Below are 24,848 nucleotides of genomic sequence, written 5' to 3'. Positions count from 1 at the left end.
CAGCGAATGAAATGATCCGTGAAACAAACGTTAGAGCGCTATAAATAAATAAAAAGAAGCCAATAGAAACCCATGTAATAGAGCATGTTTCTCCAGCACAAAAAATGATTAACCCGGAGTGACATTTGGCCTCCTATTCAAACAACTTCTTCGTTGGGAAGCGAGAAGCTCCTAATTTGAAACCGGCCATGACCAGCTGTGTCCGAGTCCATCACCTTCATGCTGTAATTGTATTATTACCATCCAAAAATTGTTATTGAAAATTAATTGAGATTGACTCAGAAAGAAGAAAAGAAAATGAGTTAATTTAATAAACAATAATGAATTAATAAGCACTAAAATGATAAATATTATTCGTGATAAAATAAAAACTAATTGAAACGGTCAAGAAAAAATTAAAACTGCTTACATAAATTAATACACATGTCTCTACAAGTCTCAAGATATTCTTAAAGGCTTCCTATCATCTCGGAGTCAAGAACATAACTGTTAGTAAATGTCATGATAACAGTTAAATGTCAATAATATGTGTGTGTGTGTGTGTGTGTGTGTAGGTGACAAAAAATGGACACAAACTAACAATCATCCGTTGGACAACTCATTTAAAATATCATCATATGCGCTATCGAGTAATTCGGTGTCTGTATTATAATTAATACCATGTTTTTGTTCTTTAATATGTATCATTTCGGAGATGAGTCTCTTTCTGTAATTAGACTCTATGTCCAATATTTTAACATCTTCCCAATCCATGGTATGTTGTGTATTGAGAATATGTTCTGAGACCACCGAATGCCTCGAAGACTCTAACATAATATTCTTTGCGTGCTCCCTCAGTCTAGTGCCTAATTGTCTTTTTGTTTGGCCCACATATGAGGCTTCGCAGTTTTTACAATTGATTCTATAAATGACATTGGACTTAGATGAATGATTGTTCTTGTCTTTTTGGACTTTAATAATTCTATCAAGTCTGTTGAGACAACGATACCCTACTAAAAAATCCGACCTTTTAATGTTAGATGCAACCAAATCTGAAATGTTATTGATGTAAGGAATGACAAAATAATTGTTATTGTTCTCATTCTCCGTGGTATTAATTGTCTGAGTTAATTTTTTATTGTAAATCGTTTTTATTCTGCGATTGATTTCATTAAAAATTAAATGTATAGGGTAACCATTGCTCAACAGAATGTCTATGCAGATCTCTATATTTTTCTTGTGGAATATGTGGTGAGATAGCAGCATTGCTCTATCAACGAGGTTATAAATCGTTCCAATTTTATGGCAATTAGGATGGTTGGAAAAGAAAGATAATAATCTCCCTGAAAAAGTTTTTTTGCGGAACCAGTCAATGTAAATAGTGTTGTTGATAATCTTAATATTTAAATCTAGAAAACTAATGCTACGATCCACCTCATACTCCACTGTAAATTGTAATCTTTCGTGATAACCGTTAAATTTGTTCAAAATGTTGGTGACTTCACTAACGGGTGCAACTAAAATAATGTCATCAACATAACGGTGGTAAATTGAAATACCCAAATCCAAAGTGTTGAGTATCGATTCCTCCAAATCTTGCATTACAATATTCGCTATAATAGGAGATAATGGCGAGCCCATAGGAGTCCCATGAGATTGTTTATAAATATTGTCATCAAAAGTAAAATATGTGGAAGACAATATGAACGTAACCATCGAGATAAACTCACTTTTTGGAATTGTCGTGTGCATTTCAATAAAATTCCACCTGTTATTAATACTGTCAATTGCAAGATTTGCAGGAATGTTAGTAAATAGCGATACGACATCTAAAGATATCAATATATTCGACGTATCTATTGTTTTACCAGAAAGTGTGCCATATAATTCAAAACTATTATTTACATTACTTTTGGCTTGAGGAATACTAATTGATAGAGTTTTGTGTAGATAAGTAGCAATGGAATATAATGCGGTGTTAACAGAGGAAACGATGATTCTGAAAGGAAATTAGGGTTGGGTGTTAACAGAGGAAACGATGATTCTGAAAGGAAGGGTATTTCAATTTACCACCGTTATGTTGATGACATTATTTTAGTTGCACCCGTTAGTGAAGTCACCAACATTTTGAACAAATTTAACGGTTATCACGAAAGATTACAATTTACAGTGGAGTATGAGGTGGATCGTAGCATTAGTTTTCTAGATTTAAATATTAAGATTATCAACAACACTATTTACATTGACTGGTTCCGCAAAAAAACTTTTTCAGGGAGATTATTATCTTTCTTTTCCAACCATCCTAATTGCCATAAAATTGGAACGATTTATAACCTCGTTGATAGAGCAATGCTGCTATCTCACCACATATTCCACAAGAAAAATATAGAGATCTGCATAGACATTCTGTTGAGCAATGGTTACCCTATACATTTAATTTTTAATGAAATCAATCGCAGAATAAAAACGATTTACAATAAAAAATTAACTCAGACAATTAATACCACGGAGAATGAGAACAATAACAATTATTTTGTCATTCCTTACATCAATAACATTTCAGATTTGGTTGCATCTAACATTAAAAGGTCGGATTTTTTAGTAGGGTATCGTTCCCACACAACATTATGTCGTCTTAAAGATGTCTTAAAGACGTCATGAAATTTCTAAAGACGTCTTAAGAAGTTATCAGAATTACATCTTTATGACGTCTTTAAGACGTCTTATGTCCCGATTTAAGATATCTATCGGGCATTGTTTTAAGACGTCTCACTCAAGACGTCCCAATCAAGATATAATTAAATGTCTCACTCAGGATGTTATAAAGACGTCTCAGACATTTCAATTAAGACGACTTTTAGACGTGCGTAATTCGGTCGGTAAAATAGCTGCATTGATTTATTGATTTATTCTATAATAAATAACAAAACTCATCTTAAGTTCATTTCTTTATTATATTTTGAATATTTATACATATTTTTATGAACACTATATGCTCCTAATAAATAATTTACGATTACTTTTTAAATTACATCTTATATGATATAGAGAGGAGAATATTACAAGAGAATTATGTATTAAATAAAATACGAATTTAAATGAAGTAATAAAGAATAGAATATGAATGTAAATATATCATAATAAAGAAATACATAAAAATATACTTTAATTTCTAATAGAAATAAACTACTTTAATATTTTTCAAAATGTTTGTGATAAATAAAAAATGATTTTTACTCTATTCATTTATGTGTATAGCATATATATGCTGTGTATATACATACATACTATAATACAAGATTGAAATCTTATGATCTGTACAATCTAAATCATATTATTTTAGTCATTTTTATCAAGGACCTATAGCTTACTATTCTGCTGAATTTACTTCCAAAATTGAACAATTGCTAGCTTAAATCTAATTAAGTTAAACTCTAGTCTAGCTAAAATGATTTAGTTTAAAAGAAAATGGATAGAATTTTTTCTTACAGGATTTCTCTGAGAGCAAAAATTGCAGATCCATAATTTTGCACGATAGTCTACTTGATATAATGGATTTAAAATAGCTCTGCATGTAAATCTTGTACATAAAACTGGATCATATTGAATTGGCGGAAGATCTACTCGTTCCTTAATTGGTTGATACAAAGTTTTCAATGGTACAACTAGTCTAGTAGCATCAATACGCGATGATGACCAAGCATTCCATTGCGCACATCGTCACAATCTTCATTTTGTTGAATAAAATCTTCATATGTCATAGTGCTGTAAAAAAATATACAAAAGATAATTAATATATTTTTTTTTACAATATAGAATTTAATTTTTTACACACACACACACACACACAAAATTAAATATATAAGTGAAATATGATTTAAGATATACATTTACATATATTAAAAAACATATATTAATTTCAATGTTTTCTCATTTTCAACACTAAAAATGTTATGCAGCAACATTATACAGCCCTATTGTTTTTTAAATAATATCGTATGGAATTTTCAATAATTTACCAACCTTTTTCTTCTTGTTTCTTAAATAGTTGAGGCGATCTCCCGCATGTCATAACCATTCTTGGATGGTCTTTTTAATATCGTGCATATTACTTTTTTCGTCGTCCGAAACGTATGCTGAAAAACGATTTGTTACATAATTATTAAAATATTTTGTGCTTTAATTCCAATAGTTAGAATAGGGTAGTCATGAAGTAAAGTATAGCTATAAACGTTTGCAACTTTTGGAAAGAATATAAAAATTTTGATCCGTAAAAAATTGGAAAGAGTATAAAGTGTAGAAGAATATTTGAACGAAATTTGAAGTAAGATCTTATTAATAATTCTGAAGAAAAATTTAAAGTTAAAAGTGCACGTTACATCTAAGCATATGTTAGATACTATCTCGAATACTGATGTTCGAATACATTAAAGGTGCAACTATTTTTAAACAATATTACATAAAAAGGAGAAATAAAAATATATCTTAAAGAAATAATAATTACCCATAATAACTGTGACAAAACTTGTGTTCTTAATTGCCGTTGATCCTTTTTGGCCTGTCCATGATAATTTGCGGCACAATTCATCCGATAATGTGTATTTTATAATATTCCTTGTCTTGTGAACGAAAGTGTTTCCTCCAATTTTTGCAATTTTCCTTTTCTATAACAGAATGTTACAAAAATGTTTAATAATATTTTCAATTTAAGCCGCTTGAAGAAAAAGGAAACATGAATTTAATATATTTTAAGAGCTTCTTTCAAAATTACTAAGCGACAAAAGGCAGCAAAAATTGTAATAAAATTTAAAAGAATGTTATATATTACGCTTTAAGTAAATTTAAGTAAATATTTTATACTATATATCTAAATTTGCGCACTAATAACCGCGTGTCTTTTGATTTTTATTTGCCTTTTTACCCCTTAGTAATTTATTATTATGTTGAGCCTATTATTTTCATTATTTTATTTTTCACAATTGTTTTTATTATATGAATAAATAAATAAATAAATAAATAAATAAATAAATATATATATATATATATATATATATATATATATATATACAGGGTGACCCATTTTAACTTAGGCAGCCAAATAACTCGAAAAATAAGCAAGATAGAGAAAAATGTTTTAGACAAAAGTTGTATGGTTTCGAGGGGGCCATAAGATGGTATCATTGGTTTGACCTTGAAGAGTCATTTGAAGGTCACGTGAAGGTCACTTCAATTTTTTTAAATGGAACATCCTATATATTTTTGTACATTCTTGTAGCTCATCTCGAGAGCTTTCCAAAACACTATAATTAAGTACATTTTTGTTAAGTACTTTTTGAGTTATGAGGCTTGAAATAATTTCTTAATTTTACATAAACCGTAAAATATCTTGTAAAATATTCATTTTTCGATTACCTTACCTTAATAGTTTTATGTACAAAATAATGAGAGGAATCAATTGGTGTAAAGAAAACACATAGTTGTTTCGAAGAAAAAATATGTAATTTGCAATTAACAATTCCATATTTTTTCTTAAAAACAACTATGCTTTCTTTACACCAATTGATTCCTCTCATTATTTTGTACATAAAAGTATTAAGGTAAGATAATCGAAAAATGAATATTTTACAAGATATTTTACGGTTTATGTAAAATTAAGAAATTATTTCAAGCATCATAACTCAAAAAGTACTTAACGGAAAGGTACTTAATTATAGTGTTTTGGAAAGCTCTCGAAATAAGCTACAAGAATGTACAAAAATATATAAGGTATTCCATTTAAAAAAATTGAAGTGACCTTCACGTGACCTTCAAATGACTCTTCAAGGTCAAACCAATGATACCATCTTATGGCCCCCTCGAAACCATACAACTTTTGTCTAAAACATTTTTCTCTATCTTGCTTATTTTTCGAGTTATTTGGCTGCCTAAGTTAAAATGGGTCACCCTGTATATATACATATATACATATATACATATATACATATATACATATATACACACACACATATATATATATATATACGGGGTGTGTCAGACCACCCGTATCAGCCGAATATCTCGAAAACCGAGAACGGCAGACAAAAATGTTTTGTATAAAAGTTATAGGGTTTCAAATAATGCACAGTAATATTAGTACGACCTTGAATAGCGTTGTCAAGATCATGTGAAGGTTGTCCTTCAATTTCTTAAATGGAACCATTTATTTTTCATTGCGTTATTATTCTTGTAGCTTATCTCGAGAGCTTTCCAAAACACTATAATTAAGTTAGTTTTCATTAAGTACTTGTAGAGTTATGAGGCTTGAAATCGTTTCTTAATTTTATATAAACCGTAAAATATCTTATTTTGTACATAAAAGTATTAAGGTGAGGTAATCGTAAAATATTCATTTTTCGATTACCTCACCTTAATACTTTTATGTACAAAATAATGAGAGGAATCAATTGGTGTAAAGAAAACATAGTTATTTTTAAGAAAAAATTGTAATTGTTAATTGCAAATTACATATTTTTTTTTCGAAACAACTATGTGTTTTTTTTACACCAATTATCTTATCTTAATACTTTTATGTACAAAATAATGAGAGGAATTAATTAGTGTGACACCCAGTATATTCAATATCTAGATTTTGTCTTCTACTTTTATCTCTACAAAAGAATTTTTGTTGTTGATTGAATTATAGAAATATACATTTATTTCACATTTAAAAATAGAGAGAAGAAGAAAAAAGAAATGGACGCAAAAACAGAAAAGTACTCACTAATTGTTTCCGAATCTCTCTGTCCTTTTGGAGATCCGTGTCAAATTTGAAAAATTCGTCAACTGTTGATAGCGGAAATTCCGGCAATAATTGGACTTCGTCATTATTATATATTGTATTAGCTGGTCCTGCGTTATTTATTAAATTTATTATTATCTCCAACTGTCTCGTATTCCTTTGTATGAGATTTTTAATAATTTTTTGTTCGATACGACACGCATCTGTATAAGATAAAAAAGAAAAATATTTATTTCTCTTTATAAGTATCATTAAAATTATCTGTTTAGTTATTTTACACAAGTACATACATACGAAATTAAGTACATATAACATATTGCTATTATAAGTACAATATAACGATATAATTAAGAAGGAAGAATAAAGAATAAAGTTTAATACATACCATAGCATTTTTCCAACTGATTGCCGTTGGCATTGAAAGTTGTCATGTCATCACCGTCAAGCACATTATCGGGGCTAATCATATTGTCACCAATATCATCATCATCATTATTATTATCAGGCACATTGTCATTATTAAGCCTATTACCATCATCACGCACATTAGCATTACCGCAAGACACGTAATCACCTACTAAACTTTCGTTCAACCATTCCTCATCAGTAATGTCAACATCTGTAAATATAAAGTCTGTGAGTTCATTTTGTTAGTTATACTGTTCATCACAGTGTTATTAAATTTCATTCATTGTAAACTATTTTATATAATTTTCACTTAATGCACAACCACAATCACAATCGCACTCGATGAAAGATGGGAAGAAAGGAGCATCTCAGATAAAGTTTTCATTTATCTTATGATAGCAGTCATTTGTCATAAGTTGCTAGTGTATTCGCAATATATACTGTGTCCATTTTGTGTGCAACATTCAATTTAATTTCAAATAACTGCATTATTGCAAATATTGCAAATATGCAATAATGCAGTTATTTGAAATTAAATTGAATGTTGCACACAAAATGGACACAGTATATATTGCGAATACACTAGCAACTTATGACAAATGACTGCTATCATAAGATAAATGAAAACTTTATCTGAGATGCTCCTTTCTTCTTTCAGTTAAAAAGAATGTCAAAAAATATATATTGATATATGAAATATGAGACCTAAAAGTATCAATAAGTTTTAAATATATCATGTGTTTTATACAAATAACAACTTACCTATAAAAACTAGTTTTATTTGGGGAATTATTGAATACTTGAAGAATTGTGATCTGCGTAAATGATACATAAATTGTGGACACAAGGAAAAATTTTCTGCCAATCTAAAGCTAGTTGGATCATCTTTTGCATATTCTCCGAATTTTTGATACTGCAATAATAAGATTTTACACCTCAAAATAGATAAAATATATATTTATGTGTAAATCTATATGTATAAATATATTAAGTTTAAGCTTTATATTAAGTGTAATTGGGCACAATTTTAATGATAGAAACTACTAACAAGTCTAATCAGAATATGATCAACCCATCTTCAAACATTTGGACCATCATCACTTTCTGCTCGAAATACAGTTAAACGTGACATAAAAACAGCTGTTGCTTCCTCAAATTCTATGCTTACATGATGCAAAGATGATGATTCATCTGCCCAACTAATAATTAAAGATATCCCTATAACATCATAAATATTTATGATATATTATTATTTATGATATTATAAATATTTATGATATACATATAATGTATAATAAAAAATATATTTACTTTCTTGCAATAGTAGTAACTCTAATTCGCCTTTGTCCATTACTATGTTAATATTGGATAATGAATTGAATACAGCCTCTTCCACTTTGCGGAATTGGGGCTGTATGTTAATTTGCAACTTCAAAGAATAATGCTGTTGTTGTAGATGGTGTCAATGAACAAAATTTCCACTGACAAGTAAGCCTACTTCTTGTAGTACTCCAACACTTGATCCTTTCTCCCACTGACATACAAAAGATCCAATTGCTCCAGGAACTTTAATTTTCTGAGATGTTTTTACTTCTAAGATTGCATTGAATGCTATTTTCAAATCACCCTTGGCATCTGTAGCAAATATTCGTTGAAAAGTTTGTTTGAATAATGAAGAATTAAATGAATCCCCCATCATCATATGACCACCAGTAGAGTTGCAATATTGTCGCCTTTCTAATAAACCAGTTTGGTGTCAAGAGCACAAAAATAAATATCTATTATAAATATCTATTATGGCCATTAGTTGCAGCACGTGATGCAAGTGTATCATAATGCTTAATTGCCTTTTTATGCTTAGCATTATCTTTTTGAATATTATGATGTGATCTGATTGGTTGTCATAAATCATCAGTTACAACTTGGCCAGGTCCTTGAGAACATGGTCCGCCAACAAATAGCATAATCCTTAAATACATTGATAGCATTATATGTAGGATTACAATGAAAAACATAACATATATACATCATATTACAACATATAAATACCTAGCATCAGTATTTGCATAACTAGCTTCTAAGAGATCCGTGGCGACTGCTAATGCCACAATTGTAGATCGCAATGAACGTTTCTCTGGCCCAACAGACCATGGATCACGTTGCAGTTCTCCTAAAAGATCTGTCGAACTGTCTCATATCACACTTATGTACTGGTTACAAAAAGCGATTAGCAGCTGGCAATAGTTACGCACCAGGTCCTCTTGGTTGATTTGGATTTTGTCCAGGAATTAGTCTACCTATACCTATCAAAATGTAATGTGAATAAAATGCAATAAAGTAATAATGAAGAACAATGACTAATATAGTAAATATAACTTGGGACTTATTCTATTCGTACCTAACATATCTTGAACTTGTTTTGGTTGAAGATCCTTTGTGCTTCTAATTCATGAACTTGAATCATTTTGCCAAATGTGATAAGACCAATAAGAGCATTGAGTGAAAGCAGAGACAATGACATTTGTAATGAATCTTTAAGTGCCTCTAATTCTTCATCATCCAGACATATGTATCCGCAAAAAGTAAAAATATTGATGGCAAACATTGGGCACGCTAAATAATACATATAAATACATACAATTGGACTGAGATACAATAATATTTAAAGTAATATATAAGTAACATATATATATATATATATATATATATATATATATATATATATATATATATATATCATAAATTTATATATAATAAAAACTATAATAAATCATGTAATGTCAATAAATGATAATAAAAAAAATGTTCGAAAAGAATCAAATCTTAAAAAAAGTAAAATCAAAAATATTTGTTTCATAATATAACTATTCAACATATATAACACATATATAACACTATTATTCAAATAAATGCATACATTTTGATCATTTAAATATATTTCCTTTTTGTTTCTTATTTCGAAGAATTTCCTCATAAATTCTTTTTGCAAAGTTCTTTTCTCATAATTATTAATATAACTCACAATATGTGTATTATAATGTAACTTAAAAAAAATAATATATAATGATAACACAAATTTAGAATTTATTGAAATATAAAAATATCTTTACAATATTTTTATGAATACTATATGCTCCTAATAAATAATTTGATTTTTTAAATTATCTTATATGATATAGACAGAAAATTACAAGAGAATTATGCATTAAATAAAATACGAATTTAAATGAAGTATAAAGAATAATAAAGAATATGAATGTAAATACATCGTAATAAAGAAACACATTAAAATATATTTTAATTTCTAATAGAAATAAACTACTTTAATATTTTTCAAAATGTTTCTTGTGATAAATAAAAAATGATTTTTGTTCTATTCATTTATAATACCTTATTACTTACCACGATAGTCTATTTGATATAATGGATTTAAAATAGCTCTGCATGTAGATCTTGTACATAAAACTGGATCATATTGAATTGGCGGAAGATCTACTTGTTCCTTAATTGGTTGATACAAAGTTTTCAATAGTACAACTAGTCTAGTAGTATCAATACGCGATGATGGCCAAGCATTCCATTTATGGAACGCACACCGTCACAATCTTGTTGAATAAAATTTTGTTGAATAAAATCTTCATATGTTGTCATAATGCTGCAAAAAAAATATACAAAAGATAATTAATATATTTTTTTACAATATAGAGTTTAATTTTTTTACACATACATACATATACATATATATATATAACGTAGCATAAAGTTGTAAGCGAAATGAACCAAATCCATTTCCTACTATGGCCATGTTCCAAAATTCACTGCCAGCGCTGAAAATATATAATATACGTAACGTGAACTAAAGATTTTCAGCGCTGGCAGTGAATTTTGGAACACGCCCTAAGCCCATTCTACAATGGCAATAACAAGGCTGTAGGAGTAAAGAATAAACTGTTTCTAATGAAGTAAAGACAAGAAGTAACGAAATAGAAATTCTCATTAGTACTCTAAGGTAATAGTAGTACAAAATGAGAATTGTCTATTTCATTACTTCTTCTTCTTTACTTCACTAAAAACGATTTAATCTCTACTCCTACAGTCTTGTTACTGCCATTGTAGAATGAGCTCTATGTATGTTCTACGGCGGACGCGCAATAAGAATTAAGAACGCAGAATTCTTCCGTGACTGCGTATGCGAGACCACCGTAGAACGCACGAAATCCATAGGAAATGGATTTGGTTATTTCGCTTACATCTTACAACCTTATGCTATGGCCATTGCAGACCCGGCTTTAAATATCATTAATTCTTACCTGTGCAAAGCACTGCTCAACTTTGGTAAATGGAATAATTTATTTTCCAACTCGACCCCGTCTAATGCCTGGCTGGCCTGGCACCGCGGCCATCTTAAAAATGGCGTCTTAAAGTAAATGTTCTTAAAAACATCAGAAAGACGTCTATTGGTCAGGTCTTAAAGACGTCATAAGAAAGGCATGTTTAAGACGTTTAAAAAAATACGTCTTAAATTGAATGTCTTACAGACGTTAGAAAGACGTCTATTGGTCAGGTCTTAAAGGCGTCATAAGAAAGGCATGTTTAAGACGTTTAAAAAAATACGTCTTAAATTGAATGTCTTAAAAACATCAGAAAGACGTCAATTGGTCAAGTCTTAAAGGCGTCATAAGAAAGGCATCTTTAAGACGTTTAAAAAAATACGTCTTAAATTGAATGTCTTAAAAACATCAGAAAGACGTCAATTGGACAAGTCTTAAAGGCGTCATAAGAAAGACATGTTTAAGACGTCTTCAAGACATGCATGTTGTGTGGGCACCTACTAAACTTTCGTTCAACCATTCCTCATCAGTAATGTCAACATCTGTAAATATAAAGTCTGTGAGTTCATTTTGTTAGTTATACTGTTCATCACAGTGTTATTAAATTTCATTCATTGTAAACTATTTTATATAATTTTCACTTAACGCACAACCACAATCACAATCGCACTCGATGAAAGATGAGAAGAAAGGAGCATCTCAGATAAAGTTTTCATTTATCTTATGATAGCAGTCATTTGTCATAAGTTGCTAGTGTATTCGCTAGCTGTAATACACTAGCAACTTATGACAAATGACTGCTATCATAAGATAAATGAAAACTTTATCTGAGATGCTCCTTTCTTCTTTCAGTTAAAAAGAATGTCAAAAAATATATATTGATATATGAAATATGAGACCTAAAAGTATCAATAAGTTTTAAATATATCATGTGTTTTATACAAATAACAACTTACCTATAAAAACTAGTTTTATTTGGGGAATTATTGAATACTTGAAGAATTGTGATCTGCGTAAATGATACATAAATTGTGGACACAAGGAAAAATTTTCTGCCAATCTAAAGCTAGTTGGATCATCTTTTGCATATTCTCCGAATTTTTGATACTGCAATAATAAGATTTTACACCTCAAAATAGATAAAATATATATTTATGTGTAAATCTATATGTATAAATATATTAAGTTTAAGCTTTATATTAAGTGTAATTGGGCACAATTTTAATGATAGAAACTACTAACAAGTCTAATCAGAATATGATCAACCCATCTTCAAACATTTGGACCATCATCACTTTCTGCTCGAAATACAGTTAAACGTGACATAAAAACAGCTGTTGCTTCCTCAAATTCTATGCTTACATGATGCAAAGATGATGATTCATCTGCCCAACTAATAATTAAAGATATCCCTATAACATCATAAATATTTATGATATATTATTATTTATGATATTATAAATATTTATGATATACATATAATAAAAAATATATTTACTTTCTTGCAATAGTAGTAACTCTAATTCGCCTTTGTCCATTACTATGTTAATATTGGATAATGAATTGAATACAGCCTCTTCCACTTTGCGGAATTGGGGCTGTATGTTAATTTGCAACTTCAAAGAATAATGCTGTTGTTGTAGATGGTGTCAATGAACAAAATTTCCACTGACAAGTAAGCCTACTTCTTGTAGTACTCCAACACTTGATCCTTTCTCCCACTGACATACAAAAGATCCAATTGCTCCAGGAACTTTAATTTTCTGAGATGTTTTTTCTTCTAAGATTGCATTGAATGCTATTTTCAAATCACCCTTGGCATCTGTAGCAAATATTCGTTGAAAAGTTTGTTTGAATAATGAAGAATTAAATGAATCCCCCATCATCATATGACCACCAGTAGAGTTGCAATATTGTCGCCTTTCTAATAAACCAGTTTGGTGTCAAGAGCACAAAAATAAATATCTATTATAAATATCTATTATGGCCATTAGTTGCAGCACGTGATGCAAGGGTATCATAATGCTTAATTGCCTTTTTATGCTTAGCATTATCTTTTTGAATATTATGATGTGATCTGATTGGTTGTCATAAATCATCAGTTACAACTTGGCCAGGTCCTTGAGAACATGGTCCGCCAACAAATAGCATAATCCTTAAATACATTGATAGCATTATATGTAGGATTACAATGAAAAACATAACATATATACATCATATTACAACATATAAATACCTAGCATCAGTATTTGCATAACTAGCTTCTAAGATATCCGTGGCGACTGCTAATGCCACAATTGTAGATCGCAATGAACGTTTCTCTGGCCCAACAGACCATGGATCACGTTGCAGTTCTCCTAAAAGATCTGTCGAACTGTCTCATATCACACTTATGTACTGGTTACAAAAAGCGATTAGCAGCTGGCAATAGTTACGCACCAGGTCCTCTTGGTTGATTTGGATTTTGTCCAGGAATTAGTCTACCTATACCTATCAAAATGTAATGTGAATAAAATGCAATAAAGTAATCATGAAGAACAATGACTAATATAGTAAATATAACTTGGGACTTATTCTATTCGTACCTAACATATCTTGAACTTGTTTTGGTTGAAGATCCTTTGTGCTTCTAATTCATGAACTTGAATCATTTTGCCAAATGTGATAAGACCAATAAGAGCATTGAGTGAAAGCAGAGACAATGACATTTGTAATGAATCTTTAAGTGCCTCTAATTCTTCATCATCCAGACATATGTATCCGCAAAAAGTAAAAATATTGATGGCAAACATTGGGCACGCTAAATAATACATATAAATACATACAATTGGACTGAGATACAATAATATTTAAAGTAATATATAAGTAACATATATATATATATATATATATATATATATATATATATATATATATATATATATATATATCATAAATTTATATATAATAAAAACTATAATAAATCATGTAATGTCAATAAATGATAATAAAAAAAATGTTCGAAAAGAATCAAATCTTAAAAAAAGTAAAATCAAAAATATTTGTTTCATAATATAACTATTCAACATATATAACACATATATAACACTATTATTCAAATAAATGCATACATTTTGATCATTTAAATATATTTCCTTTTTGTTTCTTATTTCGAAGAATTTCCTCATAAATTCTTTTTGCAAAGTTCTTTTCTCATAATTATTAATATAACTCACAATATGTGTATTATAATGTAACTTAAAAAAAATAATATATAATGATAACACAAATTTAGAATTTATTGAAATATAAAAATATCTTTACAATATTTTTATGAATACTATATGCTCCTAATAAATAATTTGATTTTTTAAATTATCTTATATGATATAGACAGAAAATTACAAGAGAATTATGCATTAAATAAAATACGAATTTAAATGAAGTATAAAGAATAATAAAGAATATGAATGTAAATACATCGTAATAAAGAAACACATTAAAATATATTTTAATTTCTAATAGAAATAAACTACTTTAATATTTTTCAAAATGTTTCTTGTGATAAATAAAAAATGATTTTTGTTCTATTCATTTATAATACCTTATTACTTACCACGATAGTCTATTTGATATAATGGATTTAAAATAGCTCTGCATGTAGATCTTGTACATAAAACTGGATCATATTGAATTGGCGGAAGATCTACTTGTTCCTTAATTGGTTGATACAAAGTTTTCAATAGTACAACTAGTCTAGTAGTATCAATACGCGATGATGGCCAAGCATTCCATTTATGGAACGCACACCGTCACAATCTTGTTGAATAAAATTTTGTTGAATAAAATCTTCATATGTTGTCATAATGCTGCAAAAAAAATATACAAAAGATAATTAATATATTTTTTTACAATATAGAGTTTAATTTTTTTACACATACATACATATACATATATATATATAACGTAGCATAAAGTTGTAAGCGAAATGAACCAAATCCATTTCCTACTATGGCCATGTTCCAAAATTCACTGCCAGCGCTGAAAATATATAATATACGTAACGTGAACTAAAGATTTTCAGCGCTGGCAGTGAATTTTGGAACACGCCCTAAGCCCATTCTACAATGGCAATAACAAGGCTGTAGGAGTAAAGAATAAACTGTTTCTAATGAAGTAAAGACAAGAAGTAACGAAATAGAAATTCTCATTAGTACTCTAAGGTAATAGTAGTACAAAATGAGAATTGTCTATTTCATTACTTCTTCTTCTTTACTTCACTAAAAACGATTTAATCTCTACTCCTACAGTCTTGTTACTGCCATTGTAGAATGAGCTCTATGTATGTTCTACGGCGGACGCGCAATAAGAATTAAGAACGCAGAATTCTTCCGTGACTGCGTATGCGAGACCACCGTAGAACGCACGAAATCCATAGGAAATGGATTTGGTTATTTCGCTTACATCTTACAACCTTATGCTATGGCCATTGCAGACCCGGCTTTAAATATCATTAATTCTTACCTGTGCAAAGCACTGCTCAACTTTGGTAAATGGAATAATTTATTTTCCAACTCGACCCCGTCTAATGCCTGGCTGGCCTGGCACCGCGGCCATCTTAAAAATGGCGTCTTAAAGTAAATGTTCTTAAAAACATCAGAAAGACGTCTATTGGTCAGGTCTTAAAGACGTCATAAGAAAGGCATGTTTAAGACGTTTAAAAAAATACGTCTTAAATTGAATGTCTTACAGACGTTAGAAAGACGTCTATTGGTCAGGTCTTAAAGGCGTCATAAGAAAGGCATGTTTAAGACGTTTAAAAAAATACGTCTTAAATTGAATGTCTTAAAAACATCAGAAAGACGTCAATTGGTCAAGTCTTAAAGGCGTCATAAGAAAGGCATCTTTAAGACGTTTAAAAAAATACGTCTTAAATTGAATGTCTTAAAAACATCAGAAAGACGTCAATTGGACAAGTCTTAAAGGCGTCATAAGAAAGACATGTTTAAGACGTCTTCAAGACATGCATGTTGTGTGGGTTGTCTCAACAGACTTGATAGAATTATTAAAGTCCAAAAAGACAAGAACAATCATTCATCTAAGTCCAATGTCATTTATAGAATCAATTGTAAAAACTGCGAAGCCTCATATGTGGGCCAAACAAAAAGACAATTAGGCACTAGACTGAGGGAGCACGCAAAGAATATTATGTTAGAGTCTTCGAGGCATTCGGTGGTCTCAGAACATATTCTCAATACACAACATACCATGGATTGGGAAGATGTTAAAATATTGGACATAGAGTCTAATTACAGAAAGAGACTCATCTCCGAAATGATACATATTAAAGAACAAAAACATGGTATTAATTATAATACAGACACCGAATTACTCGATAGCGCATATGATGATATTTTAAATGAGTTGTCCAACGGATGATTGTTAGTTTGTGTCCATTTTTTGTCACCTACACACACACACACACACACACACATATTATTGACATTTAACTGTTATCATGACATTTACTAACAGTTATGTTCTTGACTCCGAGATGATAGGAAGCCTTTAAGAATATCTTGAGACTTGTAGAGACATGTGTATTAATTTATGTAAGCAGTTTTAATTTTTTCTTGACCGTTTCAATTAGTTTTTATTTTATCACGAATAATATTTATCATTTTAGTGCTTATTAATTCATTATTGTTTATTAAATTAACTCATTTTCTTTTCTTCTTTCTGAGTCAATCTCAATTAATTTTCAATAACAATTTTTGGATGGTAATAATACAATTACAGCATGAAGGTGATGGACTCGGACACAGCTGGTCATGGCCGGTTTCAAATTAGGAGCTTCTCGCTTCCCAACGAAGAAGTTGTTTGAATAGGAGGCCAAATGTCACTCCGGGTTAATCATTTTTTGTGCTGGAGAAACATGCTCTATTACATGGGTTTCTATTGGCTTCTTTTTATTTATTTATAGCGCTCTAACGTTTGTTTCACGGATCATTTCATTCGCTGATTTTATTATATTATATTTCTTACTGAAGAAGACTAAGTAAAGTCGAAACGTTTTTGTTTTTATTAAACGAATTTATTATTATATGTATTTATTTTATTTAGACCTTAGTAATTAGCTCGTATTATTGGCCCTAGAATTTTTAATTTTTATTATTGCTTTGCAACACACGAGCAGTATTAATATTATTATTGTTTAATTTTCGTTTTACATTTATCCGACATATGTCGTGTTTGATGTCATTTTAATTGCAAAATGCTCATTATTCCATTAAAATTACTTTCAAACGAATAAAATGCATTTTATTTTCTATTCTGATAAGATGACATACTCGTGACATACTATAGAGAAAGGGTGTGTCGCGTAAGAGACTTCGGAACTCTTTTGACGATACCCCTGGCGAAAATAAGAAACTTTATAAAGCGTTAACAACCGTTGAGTGAGGGTTTTCTGAGAGTTTATATGCTTTTCAAACTTTGTAAGAGCACTTACATAACGCTGTTGGGTTTTGAATGCTTATCAAACGCTGCAGTGTTGCAATTTTTGTTCTACAAACTCTTTATATAATGTTACATGAAAGTTTTGCAATGCTGAGGTAACATTTTTCAGAGTACGTTCAGTAAACGTTGATACATCTTCGTGTACAGAGTTTACTCAGACTTTTCAAACGTTTACGTTTACGCTATAACGTACAAACGTCTTTTAAACGCTGCAGTGTTGCAATTTTTGTTCTACAAACTCTTTACTAATCGTTTTTAAACTCTCGACGAACTTCCACAAACGTTCATGTAAACGCCAAACAAACGTCTCATTTTTGCCAGGGACGTCATCTCGCTTGCTCTTACTCGTTCTCGCTCTCGCTTTCAATAATATCGAAAACTTTTTTTTCGTTATGTATAATAATTTATAACTTTAAATATCCATAAAATAAAAACTAAAACTTTTATATTTTATTTGATCTTTTTGAAAGTAATTAAAATAAATTAATGAAATTTTTGCGTTTAAAATGACATCAAACATGATATAATTCGGATAATTGTTCCTTATTATTAGATAAATAAAAAAATTGTATCTAATTGAAAATTATTCCAATGAGAAATGTTGAGTTTATAATGTGATTAATTTTTAGTTTTTAGCAAGAATCTCGTTAACTCTAAAATTATGTTCAATAACAAACTAGTAGAAATATAAAAAAAATTAGTTTCAATATATTTAATGTTATATTTATTTTTAAAAGAGTTATATATGTTGCGTATCAAATTTGTAGTGTTCACGTGACATCTCCTGGAAATGGTCTATAATTGTCTTTCTTCTAAGATCGTTTTAGTAAATAAAATTCAATTTATTGAATTTTATATAATTTATCTTTTCTGTTTTCTAACGAGAATAATATTCACGAGAAAATATCCTACACACGTATATTACACAAACTTATTTCATTAATAGCTCTCATTAATAGCATCTCATTAATATTGATATTTATAATATATACTTGAATGTGGAAAAGAAATCGCGCAGCTAACAAAGTATATTTTAATTACGTCTATATGCGGGATGTTATTTCTGAGCTATAAATTGTGGATGTAGCACGGATATGAACCAAAACCGACTGTTTTATCGGCACCTAAAAGTGGATGTGGCCATGTAGTTCCAGGCGGCGTAAAATGGATGCACGTGCCGCTAGTGTACGATGTAGAAAAAGCGTCCCATGAAAAATGGCAGCGTGGCCCCTCTCAGGCTTCTCTCTGGTGCCACATAGGTTAAAAACGTCAATCGTTAATCTATAATACTTATATTACTATAGAAATACCATGAGAAATACTATAAAATTTATTATTATTATTTATATAATGTAAGACCGTCGCCATGTTGTGGCGCTGGCGTACTTCCGTCGCCTTGTTTTGGCGCTAGTGCGCTACGATATGTGACGTAGCGCAATGTGATTGGCTGCGGCGCCGCGCGCGAGGTTGACGATCACGACCGGCAATTGAGATTCACGGTCGGTAGTTGTTTTTGGCGTCCGGCAGTTGTTGTTCACGTCCGGTCGCGAGGTCGGCGAGTTGTTTTCCGACCGTGTTCACGGTAACACGTACGTTCCGTTCGCGCGGTCTTTTCCGGTGTAAGATACAGTCCCTTCTTGCCTCGTAGTCGTGACCGTTCTCCTTGGCAGTGTAATCGTAACTGCGCGTTCTCGGCATAGGTCTACCGGCGTTCGGACTTGTATTTACGGTTGCCGACCTTCGGCTTTGTGTAAACTCCAAGTGGATATTCCAAAGAATATACTTGTGTTCAATCCCAAGAATCTCCTTAGTTAATCTCCATTACCGCTTCCGCGATTAAAACCAATCCCTCGACTCCGGCTCGACCATCTCCTGATCACGTGATCTCGCCGTTAACCGCGATCTAAATCCGCCACCCTTACAATAATATTTATTATTATCTATATACATGTAATATTCATTATTATAATCTATAATATTTATTATTAAATATCATTTATATATTCAAAATAGAGTAATTATAAGAATTTGAATATGAACGGAAGTTGCCGAAAAATGGCGGACCAAAATCAAAAGTGGCCCCCTAATGACCAGTCTGGTGGAAACTAGGCCAAGGATGTTTTTGGGAAGGATTTTACCAGAGAGAAACCTCTCTCTGGTGTTTCCACAGGGTGTTTCTCTCTGATAAAAAGAGAAAAAAAGTGAGAAAGATAAAGATAAGCTAATAAAGATATCACTGGTCTAGTTTCCACCGAAGTCTTCAATCCGATTCTGGGGATCAATTGTGGGTGCGTTCCGATTTACGCATGTAACGCATAGACTGCATTATTGTTGCGCAGCGCTTCGAAATCGTTCCGTTTTATCAATGCGCATGAAGCGCTTTAATTATTCGGAACGGTGTCTGCGCATTCTATGCGCTAATACGATTTGAAAATGGTAAAATAGTAAAAAAAATAAATAAAAATAGAATAAAATAATAAATACAAATAAAATAAAAAAATAAATAATAAATATAAATAAATAATAATAAATATAAATATAAATAAATATTAATAATAATAAATATAAATAAATAATAAATATAAATAAAATAAAATAATAAATCAAGGTAAAATAATATATTAATATTAGCTTGGCTTGTTTTCTCCATATCATTTTTATTTAAAAACAGTTATCATTTCATTAGTTTCTTCAATTAAAACTGGAAATTCATATAATTGTTGTTTTTCCATCGTCACAAAGAATCTGTTATCTGTTATTGCGTTCCGAATTACGCATAAAACGCATAGATCGCATAAACGCATCAACGCATCAACTGCCTCAAGTCGAGAGTAGAGGCAGTCAATGGTCAATGCGCTGGAAGGGTGCTAAGAATTTAGTACAGTTAGTACAATCTAGAGAATTCTCAGCGCTACTAAAGCGCTACCAATGCGCACATTGGTTAAATCGGAACGATTTTCTATGGCCGGTATTCATAGTCCGATCTTAAGTCTGGTCCGAGGGTGACTTAAGACCTCATTCAACCAATCAAATGGCTGCGTAGCATTCATAGACCTTACAGATATGGACTGGCAATACGTATCAGACTGTGTCCGGAGGAGGTTAGAGAGAGAAACATACTTTTTGGTACTTCTCTTTCTACCACGGTCTTAAGCCGACGGCACACGGTACGATTTTTCGTACTGGATTTGATAAGATTTAGTAAAATACTAAAAATGCACCAATCAGAATGCAGCATTTCTAATATTTTACTAAATCTTATCAAATCCAGTACGAAAAATTGTACCGTGTGCCGTAGGCTTTACATACAGGTCTGGAAACTCCGGTGGTGGGGGAGGTCTCACTTAGTGTGTCCGTTTTTCGGAAGTTCACGGCTTGCCTGCTAGGTTCGCTGCGATCTAGAAGTCATTTTAGACGTATGTTAGAGAGAGAACGACTACTGCCGTCTATCTCTGTCTCTCTCGCTCGTATTGCGACTTTTAGTCGAAAAACGGACACACTAAGTGAGACCTCCCCCACCACTAAAAAAGGCCTGAGTTTCCAGACCTGTATATAAAGCCGACGGCACACGGTACGATTTTTCGTACTGGATTTGATAAAATTTAGTAAAATACTAAAAATGCACCAATCAGAATGCAGCATTTCTAATATTTTACTAAATCTTATCAAATCCAGTACGAAAAATTGTACCGTGTGCCGTAGGCTTAAGACCGTGCTTTCTACAAGTGTCCGGACAGTGTCCGGACACTTGTAGAGAGAGAAGTACTAAAAAGTATGTTTCTCTCTCTAACCTCCTCCGGACACTGGGTGCTTTCCAATTGAGATATCCCTAGACACTTTTATGCACACGGCGACACAAGTCGCGTTCCAATTGCCGTAACTGCCGACACAACTTTACACATCCGTACTCAGCTCGAGGGCTACTAGTCAACTTGTGTAACCTTCTGTTTTCTAGGGACAAATGAAATATGCGGTTGCAGACTGACGGCGATTATGTTGGCAATTTTCTTTTCCTTTTGGCCGTGTCCCGAAATTACTGCCAGTACTGCAAATTCTATAGTGCACGTTATTCGTATTAAGTTAGCCGGAAATTTTTCAGCCAACCAAAAATCTCCTTATGGAATCGTTTGTATTTCGTATGAAGATGTTTGAAGTGTGATTAAAAACGTTTGTGAGTAATTAGAATAATTATAAAAAATTAATCATTTTTACAGTATGTAGTTAGCCAACATAACTAAATATTAAAAATTCTCCTTATGAATCGTTTGTATTTCGTATGAAGAGTTTTGAAGTATAATTAAAAAGGTTTGTGAGTCATTCGTTTAATTTTAATTAAATTTTTTTATATTGTGAAGTTAGCCGGAAGCTATATAAAATGGACGCCGTCCTGTGATTGGTCGATTTGCTTATGGTAAATACTAAAATTTTCTCATGTGTACTGACTTTAAGTGTAAGCAAAACGAGCAAATTTATCTCTTTTGTAACTTTTAATCCATGACTAATTTATTATTAATTCCGCATAATCGCATAATATATCATGGATCGTGGATAAGCGTAGATAATTGAAATATGTTTTTCTACCAATAAATAAGTAAATCTTTTATAATTGTTTTATAATGTAGTCATCATTCAGAAAATGATCACAATTTGTGATTATGTATTTAATTGTTATTTTATATTCGCTTTCAAATAATAAACTATATAATAATAAAATTTATATAAAAAGATGGTAATATATGTAATCCAATTAATTATAATTGACAAAATAATTTCTTGTGAAAAAATAAAAGTAAAAAATATAGAAGAATTTTTTTTATAGCTTGTATAAAAAATCAGTTTTATGCTAAGTATATTATAATTTTCTGGACTGTAGTAATATTTAATATATAATTTTTGCTATATAAATATATGTTTCTGATATAAAATCTATTTCTACAGATAGTAAGATCGGCTGAGTTATGTCACAGAATATCGGAAGGCTTACATCAAAATGCGAGAGAGAGGAGATGGCATATATCAATATGAATCCATTGCTGATGTTGTAAGAGCAAAAATAGTAATTACTTCCGATAAGGCATGGGCAACTTTCAAGTTTTCGGATGCAAAAATAATAAAATCTACAGAGATATCTATTTTTGCTCTTACAACATCAGCAATGGATTCATATTGATATATGCCATCTCCTCTCTCTCGCATTTTGATGTAAGCCTTCCGATATTCTGTGACATAACTCAGCCGATCTTACTATCTGTAGAAATAGATTTTATATCAGAAACATATATTTATATAGCAAAAATTATATATTAAATATTACTACAGTCCAGAAAATTATAATATACTTAGCATAAAACTGATTTTTTATACAAGCTATAAAAAAAATTCTTCTATATTTTTTACTTTTATTTTTTCACAAGAAATTATTTTGTCAATTATAATTAATTGGATTACATATATTACCATCTTTTTATATAAATTTTATTATTATATAGTTTATTATTTGAAAGCGAATATAAAATAACAATTAAATACATAATCACAAATTGTGATCATTTTCTGAATGATGACTACATTATAAAACAATTATAAAAGATTTACTTATTTATTGGTAGAAAAACATATTTCAATTATCTACGCTTATCCACGATCCATGATATATTATGCGATTATGCGGAATTAATAATAAATTAGTCATGGATTAAAAGTTACAAAAGAGATAAATTTGCTCGTTTTGCTTACACTTAAAGTCAGTACACATGAGAAAATTTTAGTATTTACCATAAGCAAATCGACCAATCACAGGACGGCGTCCATTTTATATAGCTTCCGGCTAACTTCACAATATAAAAAAATTTAATTAAAATTAAACGAATGACTCACAAACCTTTTTAATTATACTTCAAAACTCTTCATACGAAATACAAACGATTCATAAGGAGAATTTTTAATATTTAGTTATGTTGGCTAACTACATACTGTAAAAATGATTAATTTTTTATAATTATTCTAATTACTCACAAACGTTTTTAATCACACTTCAAACATCTTCATACGAAATACAAACGATTCCATAAGGAGATTTTTGGTTGGCTGAAAAATTTCCGGCTAACTTAATACGAATGTGCACGTTACGTATATTATATATTTTCAGTGCTGGCAGTAAACTGGCAGCAATTTCGGAACACGGCTTTTATCCTTTTTATTTAAAAGACAACCACTGAAGTATATTAAATACAAAAATGAACAATAAAAATATTAAAAGTATCATTAAAGTAAGTAATTCGAATTAATGAGTTTTTGTACAATTAATTTTTTTATTATATTTAATAAATGAAATAAAGTTGTTTCTTTAGCATATTTGCAGATTAGGTATATTATTACTGATTAAATTTTCATTCATATTTATATATTAATATAATATTATGCATTTATATATTTTATTTATATATTATTTATATATTATATAATATTATGCATATATATATCTATGTATGTTAATAACTTTGCTTCGAATTATTTACAAACTAATTACACAAATTTTACGTGTGCAACATGTTTTTCACTTCATCACCCTCACCATGGATTAAAAAATATCAAGATGGACATGGTTATGAAGAATCCTAACCCTCCACTCGAAAGTCGCACTTAACTTTGTTCCAATTGAGTCGTGCACATCGCTACACTTTGTGCCTTCCTGTGTATGTTTGTGTTAAGATGTGTTAAACAATTGGAAAGCACCCACTGCTTCTCTACAGAAACTATAGGCAATTGCCAGTCCATACTTATAAGGTCTATGGTAGCATTTCAAGCTCGAACTTAAGACGATCTCAAATATAAGATCGGACTATGAATACCGG

General features: G+C 30.4%; 3 protein-coding genes and 1 pseudogene across 13 annotated transcripts in view; all 4 read right to left on the bottom strand.

Annotated features, from left to right (window-relative positions):
- Window positions 1–11,753, bottom strand: part of LOC145968708 (uncharacterized) — a 35,370-nt gene extending 23,617 nt beyond the window's left edge. Inside the window, exons 1-13 of one of the 9 annotated variants that reach the window (XM_083094390.1) lie at window positions 11,476–11,753; window positions 10,897–10,992; window positions 10,568–10,820; window positions 9,564–9,778; window positions 9,215–9,468; window positions 8,477–9,133; window positions 8,334–8,383; window positions 7,928–8,078; window positions 7,143–7,376; window positions 6,740–6,960; window positions 4,484–4,643; window positions 4,003–4,115; window positions 2,915–3,744 (exon numbers count right to left, since the gene is read on the bottom strand). In XM_083094390.1, the coding sequence (XP_082950516.1) occupies window positions 4,048–4,115; window positions 4,484–4,643; window positions 6,740–6,960; window positions 7,143–7,376; window positions 7,928–8,078; window positions 8,334–8,383; window positions 8,477–8,516 (924 nt within the window). In that variant the 5' untranslated portion in view covers window positions 8,517–9,133; window positions 9,215–9,468; window positions 9,564–9,778; ... (1 more) ...; window positions 10,897–10,992; window positions 11,476–11,753 and the 3' untranslated portion in view covers window positions 2,915–3,744; window positions 4,003–4,047. Of the gene's footprint in view, window positions 1–2,914; window positions 3,745–4,002; window positions 4,116–4,483; window positions 4,644–6,119; window positions 6,234–6,739; window positions 6,961–7,142; window positions 7,377–7,927; window positions 8,079–8,213; window positions 8,384–8,476; window positions 9,134–9,214; window positions 9,469–9,541; window positions 9,779–10,567; window positions 10,821–10,896; window positions 10,993–11,475 lie in introns of those variants that run through there. The other 8 variants (XM_083094391.1, XM_083094395.1, XM_083094388.1 and 5 more) reach the window with 8 other exon arrangements.
- LOC145968398 (uncharacterized) lies at window positions 583–1,620 on the bottom strand. The gene has a single exon (XM_083093818.1). The coding sequence runs from the start codon at window positions 1,618–1,620 to the stop codon at window positions 583–585; it is 1,038 nt and encodes a 345-aa protein (XP_082949944.1).
- A 695-nt stretch (window positions 11,754–12,448) lies between the features above and the next one.
- Window positions 12,449–15,163, bottom strand: LOC145968397 (protein transport protein Sec23A-like; annotated as a pseudogene). Its single transcript, XR_014437730.1, has 6 exons — window positions 15,149–15,163; window positions 14,082–14,296; window positions 13,733–13,986; window positions 12,995–13,651; window positions 12,739–12,889; window positions 12,449–12,603 (listed from the first exon to the last, which is right to left on the bottom strand). The product of XR_014437730.1 is annotated as a protein transport protein Sec23A-like (transcript).
- Window positions 15,160–23,608, bottom strand: LOC145968718 (uncharacterized). Of its 2 annotated transcripts, XM_083094427.1 has the most exons (5): window positions 23,590–23,608; window positions 23,059–23,242; window positions 16,000–16,092; window positions 15,421–15,516; window positions 15,160–15,344 (listed from the first exon to the last, which is right to left on the bottom strand). In XM_083094427.1, the coding sequence occupies exons 2-5, from the start codon at window positions 23,070–23,072 to the stop codon at window positions 15,227–15,229; spliced, it is 321 nt and encodes a 106-aa protein (XP_082950553.1). In that variant the 5' UTR covers window positions 23,073–23,242; window positions 23,590–23,608; the 3' UTR covers window positions 15,160–15,226. The 2 variants fall into 2 exon arrangements, with proteins under 2 accessions (XP_082950553.1, XP_082950554.1); XM_083094428.1 differs by lacking the exons at window positions 15,421–15,516; window positions 23,590–23,608.
- Window positions 23,609–24,848: the final 1,240 nt, after the last annotated feature.

This window comes from Camponotus vicinus, unplaced genomic scaffold (genome assembly GCF_025532165.1).
Source record: "Camponotus vicinus isolate PSW18456_S1 unplaced genomic scaffold, iyCamVici1.0 SCAF_3, whole genome shotgun sequence".
In the NCBI taxonomy this organism is placed as follows: domain Eukaryota; kingdom Metazoa; phylum Arthropoda; class Insecta; order Hymenoptera; family Formicidae; genus Camponotus; species Camponotus vicinus.
Note: the sequence above shows the minus strand (reverse complement) of the source record. Positions and strands in the feature narration are given on the sequence as shown.